This window comes from Esox lucius, chromosome 1 (assembly GCF_011004845.1).
Source record: "Esox lucius isolate fEsoLuc1 chromosome 1, fEsoLuc1.pri, whole genome shotgun sequence".
Taxonomy (NCBI): domain Eukaryota; kingdom Metazoa; phylum Chordata; class Actinopteri; order Esociformes; family Esocidae; genus Esox; species Esox lucius.
In genome coordinates this window covers 14,102,112-14,121,168 of record NC_047569.1, presented here as the reverse complement: position 1 = coordinate 14,121,168, position 19,057 = coordinate 14,102,112, and the positions used below count along the sequence as shown (strand labels likewise).

The 19,057-nt window shown below is 42.1% G+C and overlaps 1 protein-coding gene across 1 annotated transcript in view; it reads left to right on the top strand.

The window, feature by feature from the left end:
* Positions 1–10,920: 10,920 nt before the first annotated feature.
* mtnr1ba (melatonin receptor type 1Ba) overlaps positions 10,921–19,057 on the top strand; it is a 39,881-nt gene continuing 31,744 nt past the window's right edge. The window contains 1 exon segment of the mRNA NM_001303849.1: positions 10,921–11,149. Coding sequence (NP_001290778.1) covers positions 10,921–11,149 — 229 coding nt within the window.

Here is a 19,057-nt window from a genome sequence, read left to right as displayed (position 1 = left end):
CTCTCCTGTTAGTTACATGCAGTTTTACAATGTTATGTCAAATATTTTGGGATTTATGATCATTTCAAACTATAAGTTGTAGGTAGAGGCCCTATTAATTTTATTAAAACACTTCATCTGTTGTGGGAATTGATTAACTTATTATAGGAAATGAATAGATACAATCCATATACATTACAAACAACTGTAGATTTGTTTATATTATGAAAAATATAATGAAAATAACTAGGAAAAATAACTATTTAGGAAAATAGGGCATCTTGGAGAACCATAACCCTAACGCTGTTTTACAAAATTAACTAAAACTATGTCAAAACTGTTTTCTCTAAATTAGGTTTGATGTTTGGTGTAGAATTTATTATGCACAATGTAAAGTGTGAATTAAAGTTACCTTTTTAGTTTTTTTGTCTGATAATCATCCATTTACATCCCAATAGGGCCTCTTTGAGACCTCTCTAAATTCTAACTCTATTTCACAAAATGTTCTAAAACTATATCTTAACTCTATTTTTCCAGCTGTATATTGACAGATGATTTAGAACGTGCTATGACATAGCATGAGAAGTGTAAATTGAAACAACATCATGTAGACGTGTGCCGCCCCCCCCACCCCCCCCCCCCCCCCGATGTGATATTCGGGGTGCGTCATCGCCGGCCTTCTAGTCACGCCGCTCCTCCTCCCACGGCACTGTCATGTCTTGTTATTGCACACACCTGGTGTCCATTCCCTCATTAGGTTGCCTATATTACTTCCCTTGTTTCTGGACGTCTTTGTGTGGTACTGTTCTATGTTCAATGTTCTGTATTTTCCGTGCACGGTTGTTTTTGCGCTTGTGCATTATTTGAGTATTATGTGCCTTGTTTGTCAGAAGAACGAAATACATTGACTTTGACTGCCTCCCTGCATTTGATTCCTTTTTTTGTAACACACGCCACGAAGACACACTGTTACAGAATACCACACCAGAAGAATGGAGCCAGCAGGGAGAGACCTGCTGCATCAACACGGCAGCATGATCACGTCCCTGGGGGAGGCCATGACCGAGATGGTCCAAGCAATGCGGCGGTTGGAGGCGAGGTTGCCACCCGAGCAGCCACCACCAACACTCAACCCGGCGGGAGTGCCCCTGCCGGAATTTTATGGACAGCGGTTACGCACAGAGACTGCGCATTCCACTGGTATCGTTTTCTAGACCTAGGTCCATTACGGGCTTAGACAGCAAACCACTGGGTATGGGTCTAGTTGAGAAAGTCACAGTACCTCTCACTATGACTATACAGCACGCCCATACAGAACAGATTGAATTTCATGTTATTCAGTCTACTGCTTTCCCTGTGGTGCTGGGTCTTCCATGGTTGTCGGGACACAACCCAACTATTTCATGGTCGCAGAGAGTGTTGACAGGGTGGTCTCAGGGGTGTCAGGAGAGGTGTCTAGGTGTTTCCGTTGGTGCGACCTCGGTGGAAAGTCCAGGCAATGTCTCCGCAGTGCGCATTCCCCCGGAATATGCAGATTTGGCGCTGGTCTTTTCTAAGGCCATGGCTAGTCGTTTGCCACCACATCGGCCAGGGGATTGTGTTATAAACCTAAAGGGAGATGCTGTGCCGCCTTATTGTCATGTGTATCCCCTGTCGCAGGCAGAAACAGCAGCGATGGAGACCTACGTGGCCGAGTCCCTGCGGCAGGGGCAGATCCGCCGTTCCACCTCGCCCGCCTCCTCGAGTTTCTTTTTCGTGAGGAAGAAGGATGGGGGTTTGCGTCCATGCATTGACTACAAGGCATTAAATAAACTGGCGGTCCGGTATTCATATCCCATCCCCCTGATTTCCCAATACATCGAGTCAATGCATGGGGCGCGCTTCTTCACGAAACTGGACCTCAGGAGCGCGTACAATTTGGTGAGAATCCAAGAGGGAGACGAGTGGAAAACTCGTGGTGCTGGAGTGGCTGTTGGAGCATGGCCTGTACGCTAAAGCAGAGAAGTGCACGTTCTTCCAGCGAGCCGTCTCTTTCCTCAGGTTTCGGATTTCCGCCGATGGGGTGGAAATGGAGGTCGATCGCATGTCAGCCGTGTGTAATTGGCCTGTTCCTACCACGGTAAAGGCGGTGCAGCAGTTTATTGGGTTTGCCAATTTCTACTGTAGGTTAATACGGGGCTTCGGCAAGGTAGCAGCTCCTATTACTTCCTTATTGAAGGGTGGGCCGAGCCGGATCACCTGGATGGCCGAGGCAGACGTGACGTTTCGCAGCCTTAATAGAATGTTCACCTCTGCCCCGGTTCTGGCTCACCCCGATCCGTCACTGCCGTTCATAGTGGAGGTGGATGCCTTGGAGGTAGGGATTGGTGCTGTGCTATCCCAACTGTCAGGTACCCCTCCTAAGCGTCACCCCTGCGCTTTTTGCTTGCGGAAGCTCAGTGAGGCAGAGCGCAACTATGGCGTCGGTGATAGGGAGCTGTTGGCTGTGATTAGCGCCTTGACTGTTTGGAAACATTGGCTCGAGGGAGCGAGACACCCGTTTGTAGTCTGGGCCGACCAAATTGTAAGTTGGGTAGATGAGACACCGATGTGCATTCTGACCGGGGCCCTCATTTTACGTCTCGGGTTTGGAAGGCCTTTATGGGCCGGTTGGGGGTCTCGGTCAGCCTCACCGTGAACCAAGACCTGGGGAGGTTCCTGCGGTCTTATTGCCATGACCGGCCAGGGGAGTGGTCGGAGTTCCTGCCCTGGGCGGAGTATGCCCAGAATTTGCTCCGCCACTCCTCCACTTCCTTGACCCCCTTCCAGTGTGTCCTGGGATACCAGCCGGTCTTGGCACCATGGCAGAGCCAGCCCGAGACCGGGGCTCCGGCGGTGGACGACTGGTTCCGGCGCGCCGAGGACACCTGGTTTGTGGCCCATCGACACATCCGGTGTGCCGGGGAATTTCAGAAGTCTGCTGCTGACCGTCGGCGTAGCGACACCCCGGTCTACACTATGGGCGACCGGGTCTGGCTCTCGACCCGGAACCTCCCTTTCCGCCTGTTCTGTAGGAAGCTGGGGCCGTGTGTTGTGGGGCCGTGCAAAGTCCTGGGGAGAGTAAACGAGGTAACTTATAAATTACAACTTCCCCCTGATTACAGGATTAACACCTCATTTTGTAGGTTGGAACCAGATCAGACAATTCTACTGTGAATTCTTTAGTTATTGATCTTTAAAATTAAGCCGCAAAGCATTCAATTCATCCTTATGGAAGTCCACGTCTTCTGAAGAATATTCATCTAGGGGTTTAGCCCTTCTCTCCCAACCTGTTCTCCAGCCCCCTGCAAAAGGCAAAAAACTGACAGCAGCAGAGGCTCTGGATGCTGTCCAAAAGCAATCAAGAAAAAGGTTTAAGACAAAATGCCCTGTTGAAAATTGCGGAACCAGAGTGGTTAACTTTCTCCGTCACTTTCTCTCGGAGGCTCGCCTTTCTTAAAAAAAATTAATCAGGCTTTCTGTAGCCTTAGACATGGTTGTGGTGGTTCCTTCCAGTGCAGCCACTTCTGTTCTGCAGTACTGCCGAATAGCTATCCGGTCTCCAGTCTTGGGGACATATTTCATCAATTGGTCATCTGTCATCCCTTGGACAGCATAGCAGTCATTCTAAAAATGATGAAAATGGTAATGGTACAGATGGGTATGCTGATTTGTCTAAACACATTGTAACATGACTTAAAACTAAGACCTTCCACAACTTTCTCTGTTGCAACAGCGTGTGGAATGATTTCTACTTAAAGGATTTGAGACCTTTTTTTGTGGAAATGTGAGACTTTGAGTAAGGATGAGACGTCCATGCACTCTCCCTAGTACCTTTCCTTTCTTCAGCTCCCCAACAGCAGCCTTTCGCAAACTATAGACTGTGGACCAGCACACCCGCAAATAAATAACTAACTGTTTATTATAGGGTTGGGTACTGAAACATGGTGTTAATATAACACCAGATTGGTGCCTAATCAACTGGTATTTATCTATAGGGCCAAATAGCAACTGGAATTTCTGTGCTTAAAATGTCTGCACTGCTCTCTGGTGCTCTGAAACGGACATAAGAGGCTAAAGAAGCATCGCTGCATGTGAGACTAGTTAACACCACACGGCTACTGTTAGCTAGAACCGTTAGCTGGCTTAAACATGGTTTAAATGCTGACAGCCTTGTGGTGCATACAAAGTTATTATAAAATACCATTTTGACATTTAGTGGTTCTTGTTGTTGTTAAAAAGCCATATAATTGTTATTGTTATACATTTATTTTAATTTGACCATATGGCCTTAACAATAAAAAACCAACGGCTGCTTTATGCTCTTCTTCTGGAAATATCATGTTGGCAAGGGAGTTTATGATATGACATAAGATGGCACGGACAGAATTCTATAAATGTAACTGTATATAATTAATGAAATGTTCTGTACAATAAACAAATAGTCTTTCTTACTAGTTTGAGAAAGGCTGGGCCTACAGTTTCAAGTGTGAAAAACTAGCTAACATTAGCTTATAAATGGAGTCCACTAACGTCAACAAAAGTCCGGCACCCACCACAACACAGATACCAACACAAAGTTAATTTTAAGCAGAACATTCTCAAGTAAAGTCTGTGAACCCCTGCTTTATTGTGCAACTTAAAATAAGCCTATCTGAAAAATGTACATGCATCCATGTTGTTCTGTCAAGATGTCCCAAGATTTTTCCCATTTGCTGGCTGCTGCCTAATTTATATAGTGTAAACACTGACACGCTGCAGTCCTATACCATCTATCTTAATGGATAATAGTAAAATGTCTGACTGCATCGAGTTATAAGTTATGTTATTTGGAAAGCTCTAGTTATGTTTACTGGGGCATTACTTACCTTCTTGTTGATATAGGTGGTGACCACTGTCTCATTTAACCTCCGCTGTTCTCGAAGGAACTTGTGGAAACTCTGGTCCATTCTATCAAAGGGGAATAATGATTTAATGCCAGGCAGACATAATCAAATTATTATGAACGAATACATTTTAAGTTCAATATGAACCATGTCACTAATGATATGCGGCCTAATGGTTAAAACTGAATCGAAACTCTCCGACTTGTGAGAATCAAGTTAAATTTATTAAAGTTATATGTGTTTCAGTTCCATTATTTAGTTTCCTTTAATTACCTTTGCCCTGTCCTCACATCAGGTAATAAAAAATGCAATGGCTGCTACATCAGTAAGACAAAGCCAAGCCTCATGAATGTTATTAGGACATCGTTAGAGACTATGGCAGTCTACTGTAGGTTTCATTCTATCATATTTAGCGCAAGGTCTTTTTTAGCACCTATAGGCTATCTGAGATTCGAATAGACCTACCTGTCCTGACATACATTTTCCCATATAGAAAGTCTGAGGTCTAGTCTAGAATTCATAAATGTCAGTGCTACTGCTTCCCTTATTTAAAGGCTTAAATTAGTATATTGCATTATTTTGTGTGTGGGCAGAATTCAAGTAATTCAAAAACAACGCCATTATGACCCCAAACCTTTGAACGGTAGTGTAACTCATCGTCGGCAACGTCCCATTGCTCCTAACTGTGCCACAGTGTTGCACACAGCTGAACCCCATCAACACTGCTTGCCAATTATTAGTGTTTCTGCAGGTCACTTGTGAAACACTATTGTCTTTGTTATCATTTTAGGGTTTCTGCGTTTCACTGGTTAAACACTTGTTAATGTAACAGGTCATTAGGGTTTCAGCAAGCAAATGAGCTGAAGCCTTATAGTGTTTCTTGGCATTAATTATTAAAAGGGCTTCATCAAGCAAAGGCGCTGAAGCCCTTTTGTGTTACTTAAAACAAAGGCACGATGGGTCCAAAATGTACATTGTAGTAAAAGCCCAAGGGCCATAACCTTTGATAAAAATATCAAGAGTTCTACATGATGTGTTCCATGAGTTGTGATATTTGGCAAGTAAGGACAGGGATGGGCAGTTTTTATGTATTTACATGTATTTAAAATGCGTATTTCAAATAAAAAATAGGATTTTGTTATTTGTATTTGATAGGCTTGATGAAAATGTCTTCATATTTTGTATGAAAATACTTTAGCATAGTTTATATATCTTTTAAATACTAAAATACAGTACTTTTTTATACTTGATGTGGCTGTTGTATTTTATAGTTTATTTTGATACACTTAAAATTAAGATATTTGGTATCTTATTTTAAAATACATTTAGCTGTATCTTTGCCCATCTCTGGGTAAGGTGTACAAAAGTAGCTCATCGTGGGCAATGTGTCCAATCTTTCCTGACTGTGGCACAGTGTTGCACATAACTGAAGACTGTCAACGCTGCTCGCAGTTTTAATTTTAATTTATTTTTGTGCATATGTGGACGTTATCATGGATCAGTCTGAAATAAAAGGTACATTTTCATTTTTTTCCTCACTTTGACTGGGTAATGTCTCTCTGTCCTTGGGAGGTCTCTTGTGTCCCTTTTCTATCAAATGTCTAATGGGTAGGGATGTTAGATCCCTACTCAGTGTTGTCTGTCCCAAGTTTTGTCTGGTTAAGGGCCTCAGACCTATGCTCAGAGCTGTCTGTCAATCCTTTTTCTTTTGTCTGTTTTAGTTCCCTTCTGTTCCTCCTGAACTGCTGTCAATCGAATTCCACATTACATGACAGAACATAGAGCTCAGACCTATAACCTTGTCTGGTGTCCATTGAGAATCTTCCATCAGTTGAACACGTTCTCCAGGTTTGAGTAAGGGAAAGTGTCTTGACCATTGGCCGTAGTAGGGATTTTTCTCTTTCCTGATTCTTAGAAAACCTCATTTGTTCCCCACACCAATATGTCATCCACAATCATCTCCACACCTTCCATGTCCTCAAATGTTTGTGTCATAATCCTTTGGAACATCTCCCTGACACAATTGAATCCAAATAGCACTCTTTTCGGCAAATCTACCAAAAGGGCATTTGAAAGCTTTGAGCTTTCTTTTTCTAGTTTAACTAGAAAAACATTGTGTGTCCAGCGTGCTGAATAATGCTGCTTCTGGCATTCTTTTTGCCAGTCTTTCAATAGTTCTAATCCAGTAGCGTTATCTTTAAATGGATGCGTTAGATCCTTGGGGGTCTATGAATATTCTTATCTGGCTCCCATACTGTGACCACGCTGTTCACCCACTGTCTGGGCTCCTCTACTTTTTCAATCACTTCTCGTTTTTCCATTTTAATTAGCTTGTTTTTGACTTTGTTTAAGAGCCACAAGATGAGAATCTGGCTTGATTTAAATTTCTCCTTTAATACACCCTATACCTTCAAACACGTCAATGTACTGGTCCAGTATGTTCTTGCTTTGACATGTTATCACTCCACCAACACGTTTAATGAGTCCATAAGTGGTCAGTTTTAATTTTAACTTTTGCATTGTGTTGCAACAGCTTTCAAGCACTGACTTTGGTATGACATTCCACTGTGCTCCAGTGTCTAGCTTGAATTTAAATTTCCTCCCATTTATACCAGTTGTCTTCATCCTTTGATTGGATCATGTCCACATGAAGCTCAGCTTTTGTCATCTGACTGTTCCTTCATTCACTTAACTGATGTCTGAGCTCTTGACATGCGTATGGTGGCAAAATTATACATTTTCCCACAGTTCTTTTCTCTATATGCAGGTGATTTTCCCTTGGTATGGTTTCTCCCCCTACATTTACAGTCTTGGCGTGTTCCACTGCTTTTGAACTAATGAACAGTGAGCTCTGATTGCAAGCCTTGTACTTGAACAATTGGTGCGCTGTACACCTCTGCTGTGTGAAAGATTTAACCCGCTGTAGTGGGTCTAAATCTTTTTCTCTTAGCAATCTGGCCCTGACTTGTTCGTTATGAATGCCAACAACAATTCCATCCTTGATTCAGCTGTTATGTAGTGGTTCATACTCACCTGTCTCGGTCAAATCTGTAGTGTATTGATTTACCCACATAACATTGTGTTACAGCGGTTTTGCCACTGATCAAATAAAAGAAAATCCATAAGTTCCTTTTGGAATTGTTGAGATGGTAAGCCTTTAACTTCTATTGGCTCTACACTCCAAAGGTTTGTAAGGTCCAGATTAAGCTGGAATGTTTAGCATTTGATTATTTGTATCTTTTCCATACAATAATTGTCTGATGTCTGCAATCCACTGACCTCACCAGATGCTAGATATCCTCTTTGGTGTTGGTCTTCATGGCCTGCACTTCAGTTGTTATTTGTCTTAGTGTGTTATGTGAAGTCTCATCTTCTACAAACAAAAGGTTTGTTCTGTTAGATTTAAAATTTGTTGACTTGTTTTTTTTTCATAGCTGCTATTGCAAGTCTTGTTGTATGATGAAGCACCAATTACTTTGGAGGAATTTAATTTTGTTTCTGTACACGGGTACTGCTGCTATCAGGTACATAGTGAAAGAGGACAAGGGAGGCAATTCTAACAGCCAATCATTTGTCCATGCCATAAAACCTTGTAAAACATGCTTTACAGATTAAGCGGTATACTGTGGATTTTGGGTAGTTCCTTTTCTTCACAATTAATATTTCCAAGCTGGTTCCTGTTCTGTCCACAACACCTTTTATTACTAATCTGTGCATGTTTTTTTTTAGATATAACCAACCTGGCCATCCTGTTTTGAGGCTTCATGTGTAGCCTCAGTAGTTCTGCTGTGGAAGTCTTCTGCAGATGGTAGTGGCTGACATCCATGGCTACATCCTTGCTAGTGTTCCTGGTCTGTTTTGACATTTTTGCATTGACAGTCCTTGTTTGCCTGCAAATATAATGTGACGGGACACACCTGACTAACCAAAAATATGTGTCAAGCAAAATGTTTGTGTCCTTTTGTTGTCCTGAAATAGGGAGACTGTATAAAATACTTATTTTTAGTATTTTCTAAGTAGTGATGCCCATAAACTAAGTACACAATTTCCATAAAATAAACGCTGTGAATCTATATTTTACCCTCAAAGTAATACTTTTTTTTCAAATCCAAACTTCTGGAGAGAACACAGAAATAAGAAAAAAAATATTATCACAATCAGTACGGAAGGCAATGCAGTTTTATTTGGAACGGAAAATCCCATTTAAATGTAAAGGCAAATAAGCAATCACTTTTGCATGTGGTCACAGAATCCTTCGAAATACTCCATGTATTCCATTAAACTATTAAGCCATGGTTTTGGAGCGGGGCACTTGGCTTACACACCGGTGGTAATCCGGTTCCAATACAAATACAATTATTATTATTATAAGATCCATTGTACATTAGTCCAAATCGGGAAACTGTAAGAAGTTAATTGACACCTGAATATAACCCTTAAATTATTAATACAGCGGATGGAAAGGACAATTTTTCCGAGTTGTTATAATATGATGATACGACGGCTTACATCTTAATTTAACAACTTTTGAAACAATTGACTATCAATTATTTTAAAAAATGTAATGTTAATAACTGAACACATTAATTTGGTTATTTACAATTATTTCATTACTATTGGCTATACTAATATTATTTAAGTATATTTTAAAATAATCATGTACCTGAGTTGAGGATCCAGGAAACACAAAATAATTCAAGAGACGTTTTGATTTTCAAACCCATAACACTGCAGTCTAAATCACTTTTGATTACTGTCATAGCACTTTTTACGAAAAAAATGTATTAAAAAAATCTTTACATGTTGGGTTCACAAACAATATGATACATGAATATTCGTTCTCCGGCCCAAAACATAAAACCCTCAATTACGAAATCCGTTCTACAACGGTATTTTGTCCACTAGAGGCCTCTATCATTCTATGAGTGCGTTGTGCTATATTGCCAACGCGCATCGAATAGGTATAGCCCACACCCGTTTTAATAAAGTTATGAAACTGAATTTCTTCTATATAATGCATATACATGTACTGATTATACAATTACAGGTGTCCATTTTAGTCGATTATTTTCTTGGATAGACACTTTTTTTTCGTGAATGGGATTCGTGTTACATTTACAGAGATATAGGATAAATCTGATACCCATAAATAAACGAAATGTCTATTTGATCATTTGTACTCATTTAGTGCCACATCGAAGTGGAAAGAGAATGTGCTGCACCGAACGAGGACAACTGTCATTCCAGGGCTTGATCAATTCGCTCTCCGTGGTGCTAGCCATTCTCGCATACAAGCAAACTTTACACGTTTTGTTGTGGCGATGGTGAACATCCACGGCAGGCATCTGTAGTCCAATGGCATGTGACACATTATTACTTACAGTCGGTGCACCGCAAAGATACACACGTTTCTTTATAATAATCAAATCACGAATTCCTTGTCATCACGCCTGAGCGTGAAACCACAGCCCGACCGCTTCCATGGATTGGTTTTCAAGCACCAGTAGATTAATCCGCCTTCCCAACAGCCTCTTTCTAAATACGAGCCAACCACCAGGCTCTCATTCGCAAATCTGATTGAGATTCAGAATTCCGAGCAACTCTTGCTAAACAAATAATCCAGACCACAGTCTGACTTTGCCAGAGGCAATACACACAACGCACAGCACAGCAGGGAAGGTTCGGTCCAACCAGCACAGAAGAGAAAGAGAGGAGGGAGAGGGGAGAGGCCCGTTCACCCCGGGAAAACAGCTGGACACGATATGCAAATGAGCTGCGAGGAATGTGGTCACAGAGCACCCACGCGACTTCTCAAGGGAATATTAGGGCCAGCTGGTGAGAGACAGGCAGAGCGGTCACCGATATAAACATCCAGATGACGGCGCCTCTCACTCGAAGCAAGTTGAGAATTGTGCATGACAGACTGTCGAAACGAAGCGTCCAACGTTTAACATATTCAGCTGTCAACTAGGCTACCAGTGTAGGCTACTTTCGCAACAACATGTCAGTGTTTTGTCAGAAGAACTCCAATGTTTGAATGACTAGGACGGGGAGGAAAGAAGTTAGCAGCCCCAAGGTTTTCGACATGCCAGAGAATGTTTCGTTCTTCAGGAACCACACAGAAGTGGACGTGCGGCCGGGGGCGCGTCCCGCATGGGCTATCACGGTGCTGGCCAGCGTGCTGATCTTTACCACGGTGGTGGATGTTTTAGGCAACTTGCTGGTTATCATTTCAGTGCTTAGGAACCGGAAACTTAGAAATGTGGGTAAGTGGATGAGGATAATTTCTCTTTCTGTGTCTCTGAGTGTGTTTTTGCATTGCGTGTGTTTGCTTGTTTGTTTGTTTGTTTGTGCGCGTGTGTGTGTCTGTGAAGGATAGAGAGAGAGAGAGAGAAACGGGGGGATGTTACTCATGGCTATATCTTAATATGCTATTTTTATGTTTTGGCATGTTGACATGCTTCCATTGCGCTTTTAGCCTTTATTATTGCTACACATCCTTATGGTTCGAATAATGCATTAGCTTTTATATATGCTCATGATATTTTGAAAAAAAATATTTGGTTCTCCTGTATCATAACTGAATCACTGAGCTGTTTCATTCACAACACTAAAAGCTTCCATTCACGTGCAGCCAAGACATGAATGAGACTGCTGAATGAATGAATGAATGAATGAATGAATACATTTCTCGGGGTTATATGGGGAAGGTGTGCGCTCCAAATGCTCTGTAGCCTTAATACGCCACGCGCATAGCACCACGGTGATTTCATCGAATTTTGACAACAGAGTTTTATTCACGTTTTGTTATGGTTAAACTCATGAGTTTCTATTGCCCTAAAAGGTGTTTAGAAATGTTTTCATTTTCATTCGTAAATCACTTGTGAAGGTTCTACTGGGACTTTTCATCACACCCGATTTCCATATTCAACTATTTAAAATGTCTCATTGATTAAGCATACATTTGGATTAATTAATGTATTGTTTGATTCCAGATTTACCATATCTGTTTTTTAATATTAATACATATCGAATATATACATATTATTGGTGTTTTATTTAAATATTTTTAACAAGACCTGTATATTTTAATAAGGCTACTGTTTAATGTTTTTTTCTGACTTGTGGTAGCCTACAGAAGAAAACATGGTGAGTAATAAATTATTATGGTTTCCCGCCAGGGGTATCCAAACAGAGCTAGAAAAGGCGCGAGAACACCAATTATAGCCTACTCAACCGCTGAGTAATGGTCGCCTGCACATTATCTACCCATTCCGGTGACAATAAAAAAATAAATTATCAGTGAGCTAGAGTCATTTTGTGTTCTCATATTTTAATATATAGGCCTATCTTTGAAAACACAGAAACTATTCCACTGTACTATATGGTTTGGTGTTGTAATGTGGTCTATTCCTGTCAGTTGTTCAACACTGAGTAGGGCTTCTTAATTCCTGGCTTCTTTGCCAGATGCAGTCCAGATGTTTGGTGTTGGTGGTTGGAGCCAATATAGGCTATGGTCTACAGTCCCAAACCCCACTCCCCTCTCCCTCTCAATGTAGACTAATAAGCCTATTAGCAGCAGTCGTTAAAGTGTCTTCATTTATCGCGATCAGTTCAGTTGCCTTCATGCTTTCTAGGAGGCTACAGAAAGGTGAAAACTCGCAATGCACAAGGATAACAGAATTGCTCCTAGAAGGTTCTTCTCATGTTGATTGTTATTTAAAGAGAATGGATAAGTCAATGACATTCTGGTTTTGGAAAGAACACGTGCAGCAGTATTTTGAAGTAATTGCAGTTTGCCAATACTTTTTTGGTTACGGCCAGACAGTAGAGAGTTGCAATAGTCGAGTCCGGTGATAAATGAAATGGGCTGACGTTTACTATGTTCCTTAAATGGTAAAAAGCTGTTTTCATCACTTGTCTGATATGGGCCTCAAAGTACAGGTTGTAGTTTAAAACCACACCAAGATTTTTGCTTGATGGGTTGAGTGTAAATCAAGAGATATTAAATGAAATGGTCATTTCCTCTCTTTGGACCTTGGTACCAGTAATCAAAACTTCAGTTTAATAGCAAAAAGAAATTGTGCCATCCATAAGATAATGTCTGTGGTGCATTAAATCAATGTGTCATTTGGGCTAAAGTCCTCAGGGGACAGAGATGTAAAGTTGCGTGTATATTTTGAACTGGATCCCTTGATTTCTACTTGACAACTTGGTATTGTTTGTACACTGACTTCATCCTTATTTGATATTGTTCTCTCATTTTAAATCCTCTCTCAAGCAATCAACTGTACTCATCTATCCAGACTAGTGAGTGAAGGCCATCTGGTGTATGCCTCTCTCTCTCTCGTTTCTGTGTGTGTGTGTGTGTGTGTGTGTGTGTGTCTGTGTGTTTGCCCATGTGTATGTAATGACCTATAAGAGAACCCCCAGACTGTTTGGCTGAGGAGCTCTCCAAGTGTCCACTCTCATTAATTAATATCTACCTAGCTTGTTAACATGTCCCAGAGCTCTTCTTACCCGGCTGCTAATGAATAGGAGCCAATTAAAAGAGGGCACAGAGGTACTCTTCCTGAGTGTTCTGGAAGGTGCCCCTCCAGAGCCGGACCTAGTCCCAGGCACAGGCCTTAGGGCTATCTACAGCATGCCGCCAGACATGGCCTTGAAGCCAACATGGCGCTCTACTGTAACTCACTCTGGCTTCTCTCACACTCTCACTTGCCTCTTTCACCATATCATCTCTCGCTCTCAAATTCCTCTTTCGGTTCCAGTCAATCCCCTATCTGCTGTCTGCTCTCTCTGTTCCCTCACCCTCTATCTCCTTTATAGAGCGTTGTGGAATTGGTAATGTGTGTGTAGGGTGAATCTATTTGTGTGCTTAACCCCTGCAACATCTCTTAGTCAACTTTCATGTTTTGCATGTTCTATGCATTCTATATGTTGTGTTTGTTCTGTGTTTTGTTTTCTGTGTGCAGGGTTCTTACAGCCTTCGTCTTTTAGAGTTTCCCAAATCTATCTCTCTGAAATCTATCTTTTGCACGCTCTCTCTCTTGCGCTCTCTCTTTCTCGCTCTCTTGCTCTCTTTCAGAGACACAAAAGAGAGGTTAGAGGCTAAGATGAAGGATAAATGTGTAACCATGCAAACATGCCAACAACTTTACTAGCATGGTACCCACCCAGCTACCCCTACCCCCTGAAACCTTTCCTCTAAAAGTCAACACCACTCTCTACCCCAAAACAACAAACAGATGGAAAAATCTGAAAATACCTTTGCTGTTGTCTGAATAATGTTTTGGTAGAGCTATTACAGCTATTTTATTTCAGAATATGTTCAGCAAGAATAATTTCAATTTGTTTTAAGTTTATTGCAAATGTTAAATGATCAATTAGGGTTACAAATGTAATGCATCAGATTAGTATTACTTTGCCCTGATCTATGATCACCATGTGTTGTCGTTCAACCTTCTCAATTCAACTTCTTCCTCAGTTCAACCCCTCCCTTTTCCCGACTCTCTCTGTTCAACTGCCCCCCTGTTCATCTCCCACCTCCCTGTTCAACTCCTCCCTCTCTCTTTGTTCAACTCCTCCCTCTCTCTTTGTTCAACTCCTCCTCCTCAGTTCCACACCTTTCTCCCCTATCCCTGTATCTCTATGTTTTCCCTATACCTCTGTCTCCCTCCATTCCCCTCTGTCTTTCTGTTTATCTAGAGGGAGTGATTAGCTTCCCCTTCAGAGTAAATCGGTCTCTCTCTTGTCCTCTGGTTTGTCTTCTCTGCTGTGTTCAGCCTTAGTAGAGTTGACCATACACAGAGCCCATTGGGTTTAAGTTACCGTAGGTTAGTGTTTTGCCAGTTGGTTGGACTGTGAGCCAGCCAGGAGAGGGAGGAAGCAGAGGGAGGAAGTTAGAGATAGACAAAGGAGGAAAGACTCCAGATGCATGCGTTAAATATTGTTCCATATTTATCCATGCAAGTGCAAAAGGGTGTACACACGTGTGTGTGTGTGTGTGTGTGTGTGTATGCGTGTGTTTGTGTCTGTGTCTTTGCGTATTACTGTGTGTGGTGTGAGTGTAGCCAGTGGTGTTAAGCTGGTTGATGATTCTCAAAATGCCATGCGGGGCAGGCTCCTCTTTTTCTCTTCAAAGAACAAGCTGGTTTTCCGACTGGTTTTCTGAGTGCATTACTCCTCTTTTATTATGCAGAACACTGCTTCTCTCTGTGCACTAGATCAGAGCAAAGCTGGTTTCATTCGTTTTTTTGGCTGTTTCATGGCCATGGAGTAAAAGATTCACAGCTAGTCACACGCAGTAGCCTGCATTCCACAAACCTCCACAGACCGCTTCCTACACAAACCCAACCTCAGACAAAAATAACTGTAGAAATGTCTCTTGACATCTCGATTGCTGGTTTAATTTCAGGCAATAGGTCATCTTTTATAAATTGATTGTGTATGTCTCTACATGTGTGGGAGTGTGTGAGTGAGTGAGTGAGAGACTCAGAAAAATATTGTCTCTCTAGTTAATAGACATAAACACTGAGAAGAATGAAAAAATGGGCTTTAGTGAAGGAGAGCATCAGAAAGATTCAGACGGGAAGTTCAAGGCCTGTATCACCAGAAAGTCCATCAAATCAAGGTGTATATAGTGGCATCTTTAGAGATTTTTTGAGTCTGTGTGTTCTCCAATAATGATCATTTTACTGATCTTGCATTTGTATCTAAGAGAATGTATCACTCAATTTTGATGTGCTGTACCCACTGTGTTGATTGCCTGTTGTGTGTGTGTGTGCATGTGTGTTTGTATGTGAGTTTGACTCTGTGAGTACAGGGAGCAAAGAAGTGAGGATGGGATGAAAACAGAAACCGAGCCAGCAGTAGTGTACCCCCCCCCCCCCCCCCCCCCCCTCTGCTGCGCTCTTCACTAATGTAACGTGATTTGGTGGATTCCCATGACATTTACTTATCTAAAAGAGTGCAGGCTCACTTCACAGGCATGCCAGCTCTGCTCCACCAAAAGCCTCCTGGTCCTCCTCTCCTCATCCACCAAAGCAGAAACCGTGTGGCTTCTAGCTGCTTCACTCCACAGACCCCATTTACATGATTATAATCATGATCTTCACCCGTTGGAACCTCTCTGGACTTCACGACAAAGACTCAGAGATAGTTAGGCATGACGTGGCAGTGGAAATGACTGCAAAATTCCCTCATCCTCCATGTCCTAAAACAATGTGGAAAAGAGAAAACCGACAATGACAGACTATTACATTGTCACTATAGAGAGGGACGGTGTTATGTGACTCAGTTTGAAGAATGAATACGAATATGAGAATCAATGTGTCATTTTCCATAAGGGAAAGACTTGGGTTTCTTTGTCATTTGAAGACTCTGCTCTCAGCAGATTAATGTAAATATTACACATTTGAACACATGGGTAAAACATTTATATACGACTTGAAAACCACCAACCAGGAGCAATGGTGAGTACACTGGTTCCAACCAGGAGCAATGGTGAGTACACTGGTTCCGACCAGGAGCAATGGTGAGTACACTGGTTCCAACCAGGAGCAATGGTGAGTACACTGGTTCCGACCAGAAGCAATGGTGAGTACATTGGTTCCAACCAGGAACAATGGTGAGTACTGTGGAATCTGAGCATTAACAATTACAATATGAATGTACGTTTCATTGGAAGTGGATGTGACTAGATAATAAGAATAACATAAACCTCTCTGTTTAGATTATCTCTCTGTAGGTTGTGCTCTAATAACCACAGGAATGTTTACATTGACCATTTGGCATGGGGGTTACTGTCTTGGAAACCTGATCTTTGCTAGGTAGAAATGCCCTTAATGTATAGGCTAGCTTGTAACCAACATTACAGTGAGAAGACAATGGTACGTTCACTGAATGACATCTGTGCTGCAATTTTCCAATAAACTTGAGTGAACTTCTCCCTCAATTTAATACAGGTTCTACATTATTTGACCACTATACGTAACCGCTAATTTCTAACAGTACACTGGTTTCATTTAATTACACTGGTTAAGCTGCTGACTTGGACTACAAAGGTTGTGAGTTTTAATCCATGCAGAGACAATTTCTATTTAGTTTGAAGCCTTTTCCAAACCTTACCCTTACCATTTAGATTGAAGGTCTAACCCTAACCTTAATAATTCACCTTAACCATAATCGTATTACCAAGTTATCCTTGTGCAGATGCCGTACTCACCTTCCCAGTATCATTTACTCCTTCACATTTGATTTCACTTTGCATATAGATGTTCATCTCTTTGCCTTCGCAAACTGATGTTGACTCTCACAAACATTTATCTCCCCTGGACAAACGTCAACTGCCAATGTGAGACTCTTATTCTCCTTCCATCACCTTCCATGAATTCCATGACTCTTCCATGTCATCTGTTTCTAGGTGGCTTGTGTATGTATGTACAGCAGACTCAGCAATTTCCTTTACATTTCTGTGGGACAGTTTGTGTATGTGTGTATGTGTTAGGAGTTGAGCCAATGGGAGGTCACCTTGTGTCTTACTGTCATTCCAACTATCAGTGTAATTGCAGGTCTCTAAGGAATGGAGACACTTTTCTTGTGACTGCTACTACAACTGATGAGTGTGGAAGGGAATCGAGAGGGTTTATTGTCGGTGGCCTTCATGCTATGTGCCAAAAACACAGTCTTCCCTTAGAACAGGTCATGGGTGTGAATCATCCACTCTCTGTCACCTCTGCTAGCGTTTTCCATGCTGTCAGCAAACCTCAGCACCCCTACCCCACAAACACTCTCACTCACACACACACACACACACACAAGACTGTGGCCATGGGACACAGTCGCTAAGCCTGCAAGATATGCAATGTGACTTTGAAATGTCAGTTTCGTTCGCTCGACATGATGAATACAGAGAGCTGACTCTGGTTTCAGACAATGTGAAGCGTTAGTGTAACCCAACGCGAAGGCCCTCATCACTCGACCCCCTCAGCATAATTGGTCTGGTCTGACAGAGCTGTACGTGGCCGGCCCAGCGAGGCCCAAAGGAAGAACCCATTGGTTATAACGTTAGTGGAGCGGAGTTGGGATGTTCAACAGGGAGTCGTTGGCTATCTGGACGGCTCTCCTTTCGGTGGGTGGAGCAACAAGTTGGAACCAGAGCCTCAATTCTTGTTTACCTGAGAGTCCTCTCAGCTAAGAACTTGTCATGTATGAAAATGATAATGGTGTATTTTCTTAGAAGCGGTGCTGCCTGTCGTGACCTACCTACAACCCACTGTAACAATGATACTGTTGTCCGGTGGTCATTTCAGCCCAGTGGTGGCCATTGCATGAGAACAGAACAGGGCTTATGTTACAGTCTCCCAAAAGGCACATGCCCAGGGGAGGGGTGTGTGTGTGTGTGTGTATGTGGTGGGGGGGGTGTTAGGGAGGGTAGTTGGAAATGGTACAGGCTTTGATTTGGAACCAAGGTTTCTACAAGCCTTTGAAAACAGCGGCAATGTCACTCGGGCACTGTACACCAGCTACCATATGCAAACACAGTATACATACACACAGCATGTTAGAAATCTTTATCGTTGTGGCAACAAAACAAGTATTCAGAATCCCATTTTCCCTAAACCCTAACCTTAAAAATCCTAATTCTCACCATAACACCAATTCTAACTTTTACCCTAGACCTAACCTTCAGTAGGGAATAGCCTTCCCTTGTGGAGACAGCTGAAAGGTTTCTGTAAGTCACCTTTTTTACTGCTATCCTGCTAAGGATTTTTAACCCTCACAAGTATAGTTAAACAAGGACAGATACGCGAACACACACACGCAAACGAAGAAACAGCCAGCTTTGTCGCCGGCAAACGTCCCTGATGGCATGGGATACAACTGAAGAAGTGGCTCTCCCAGACAATTGGCTCCCATTTCAAAGAGATGATCCCTCTGTACCCATGCACTCCAGATGGAAAGGGGAGGAGGGGGGGTGGTGTAGAAGGAGAGGGGAGAGGGAATGGGGCTAATGATGAATCATAGAGAGGGACAGAGGAGTAATCTGTATATCTGTGCAATTATAATGTCTGTTCTAGCATGGACAACACTTATGCCATCTCTATGTTAAAGTACAAAACTTTCAAATGGAGCAACAGTATGCACATAATTCAAGCTCCTTGATATAAACT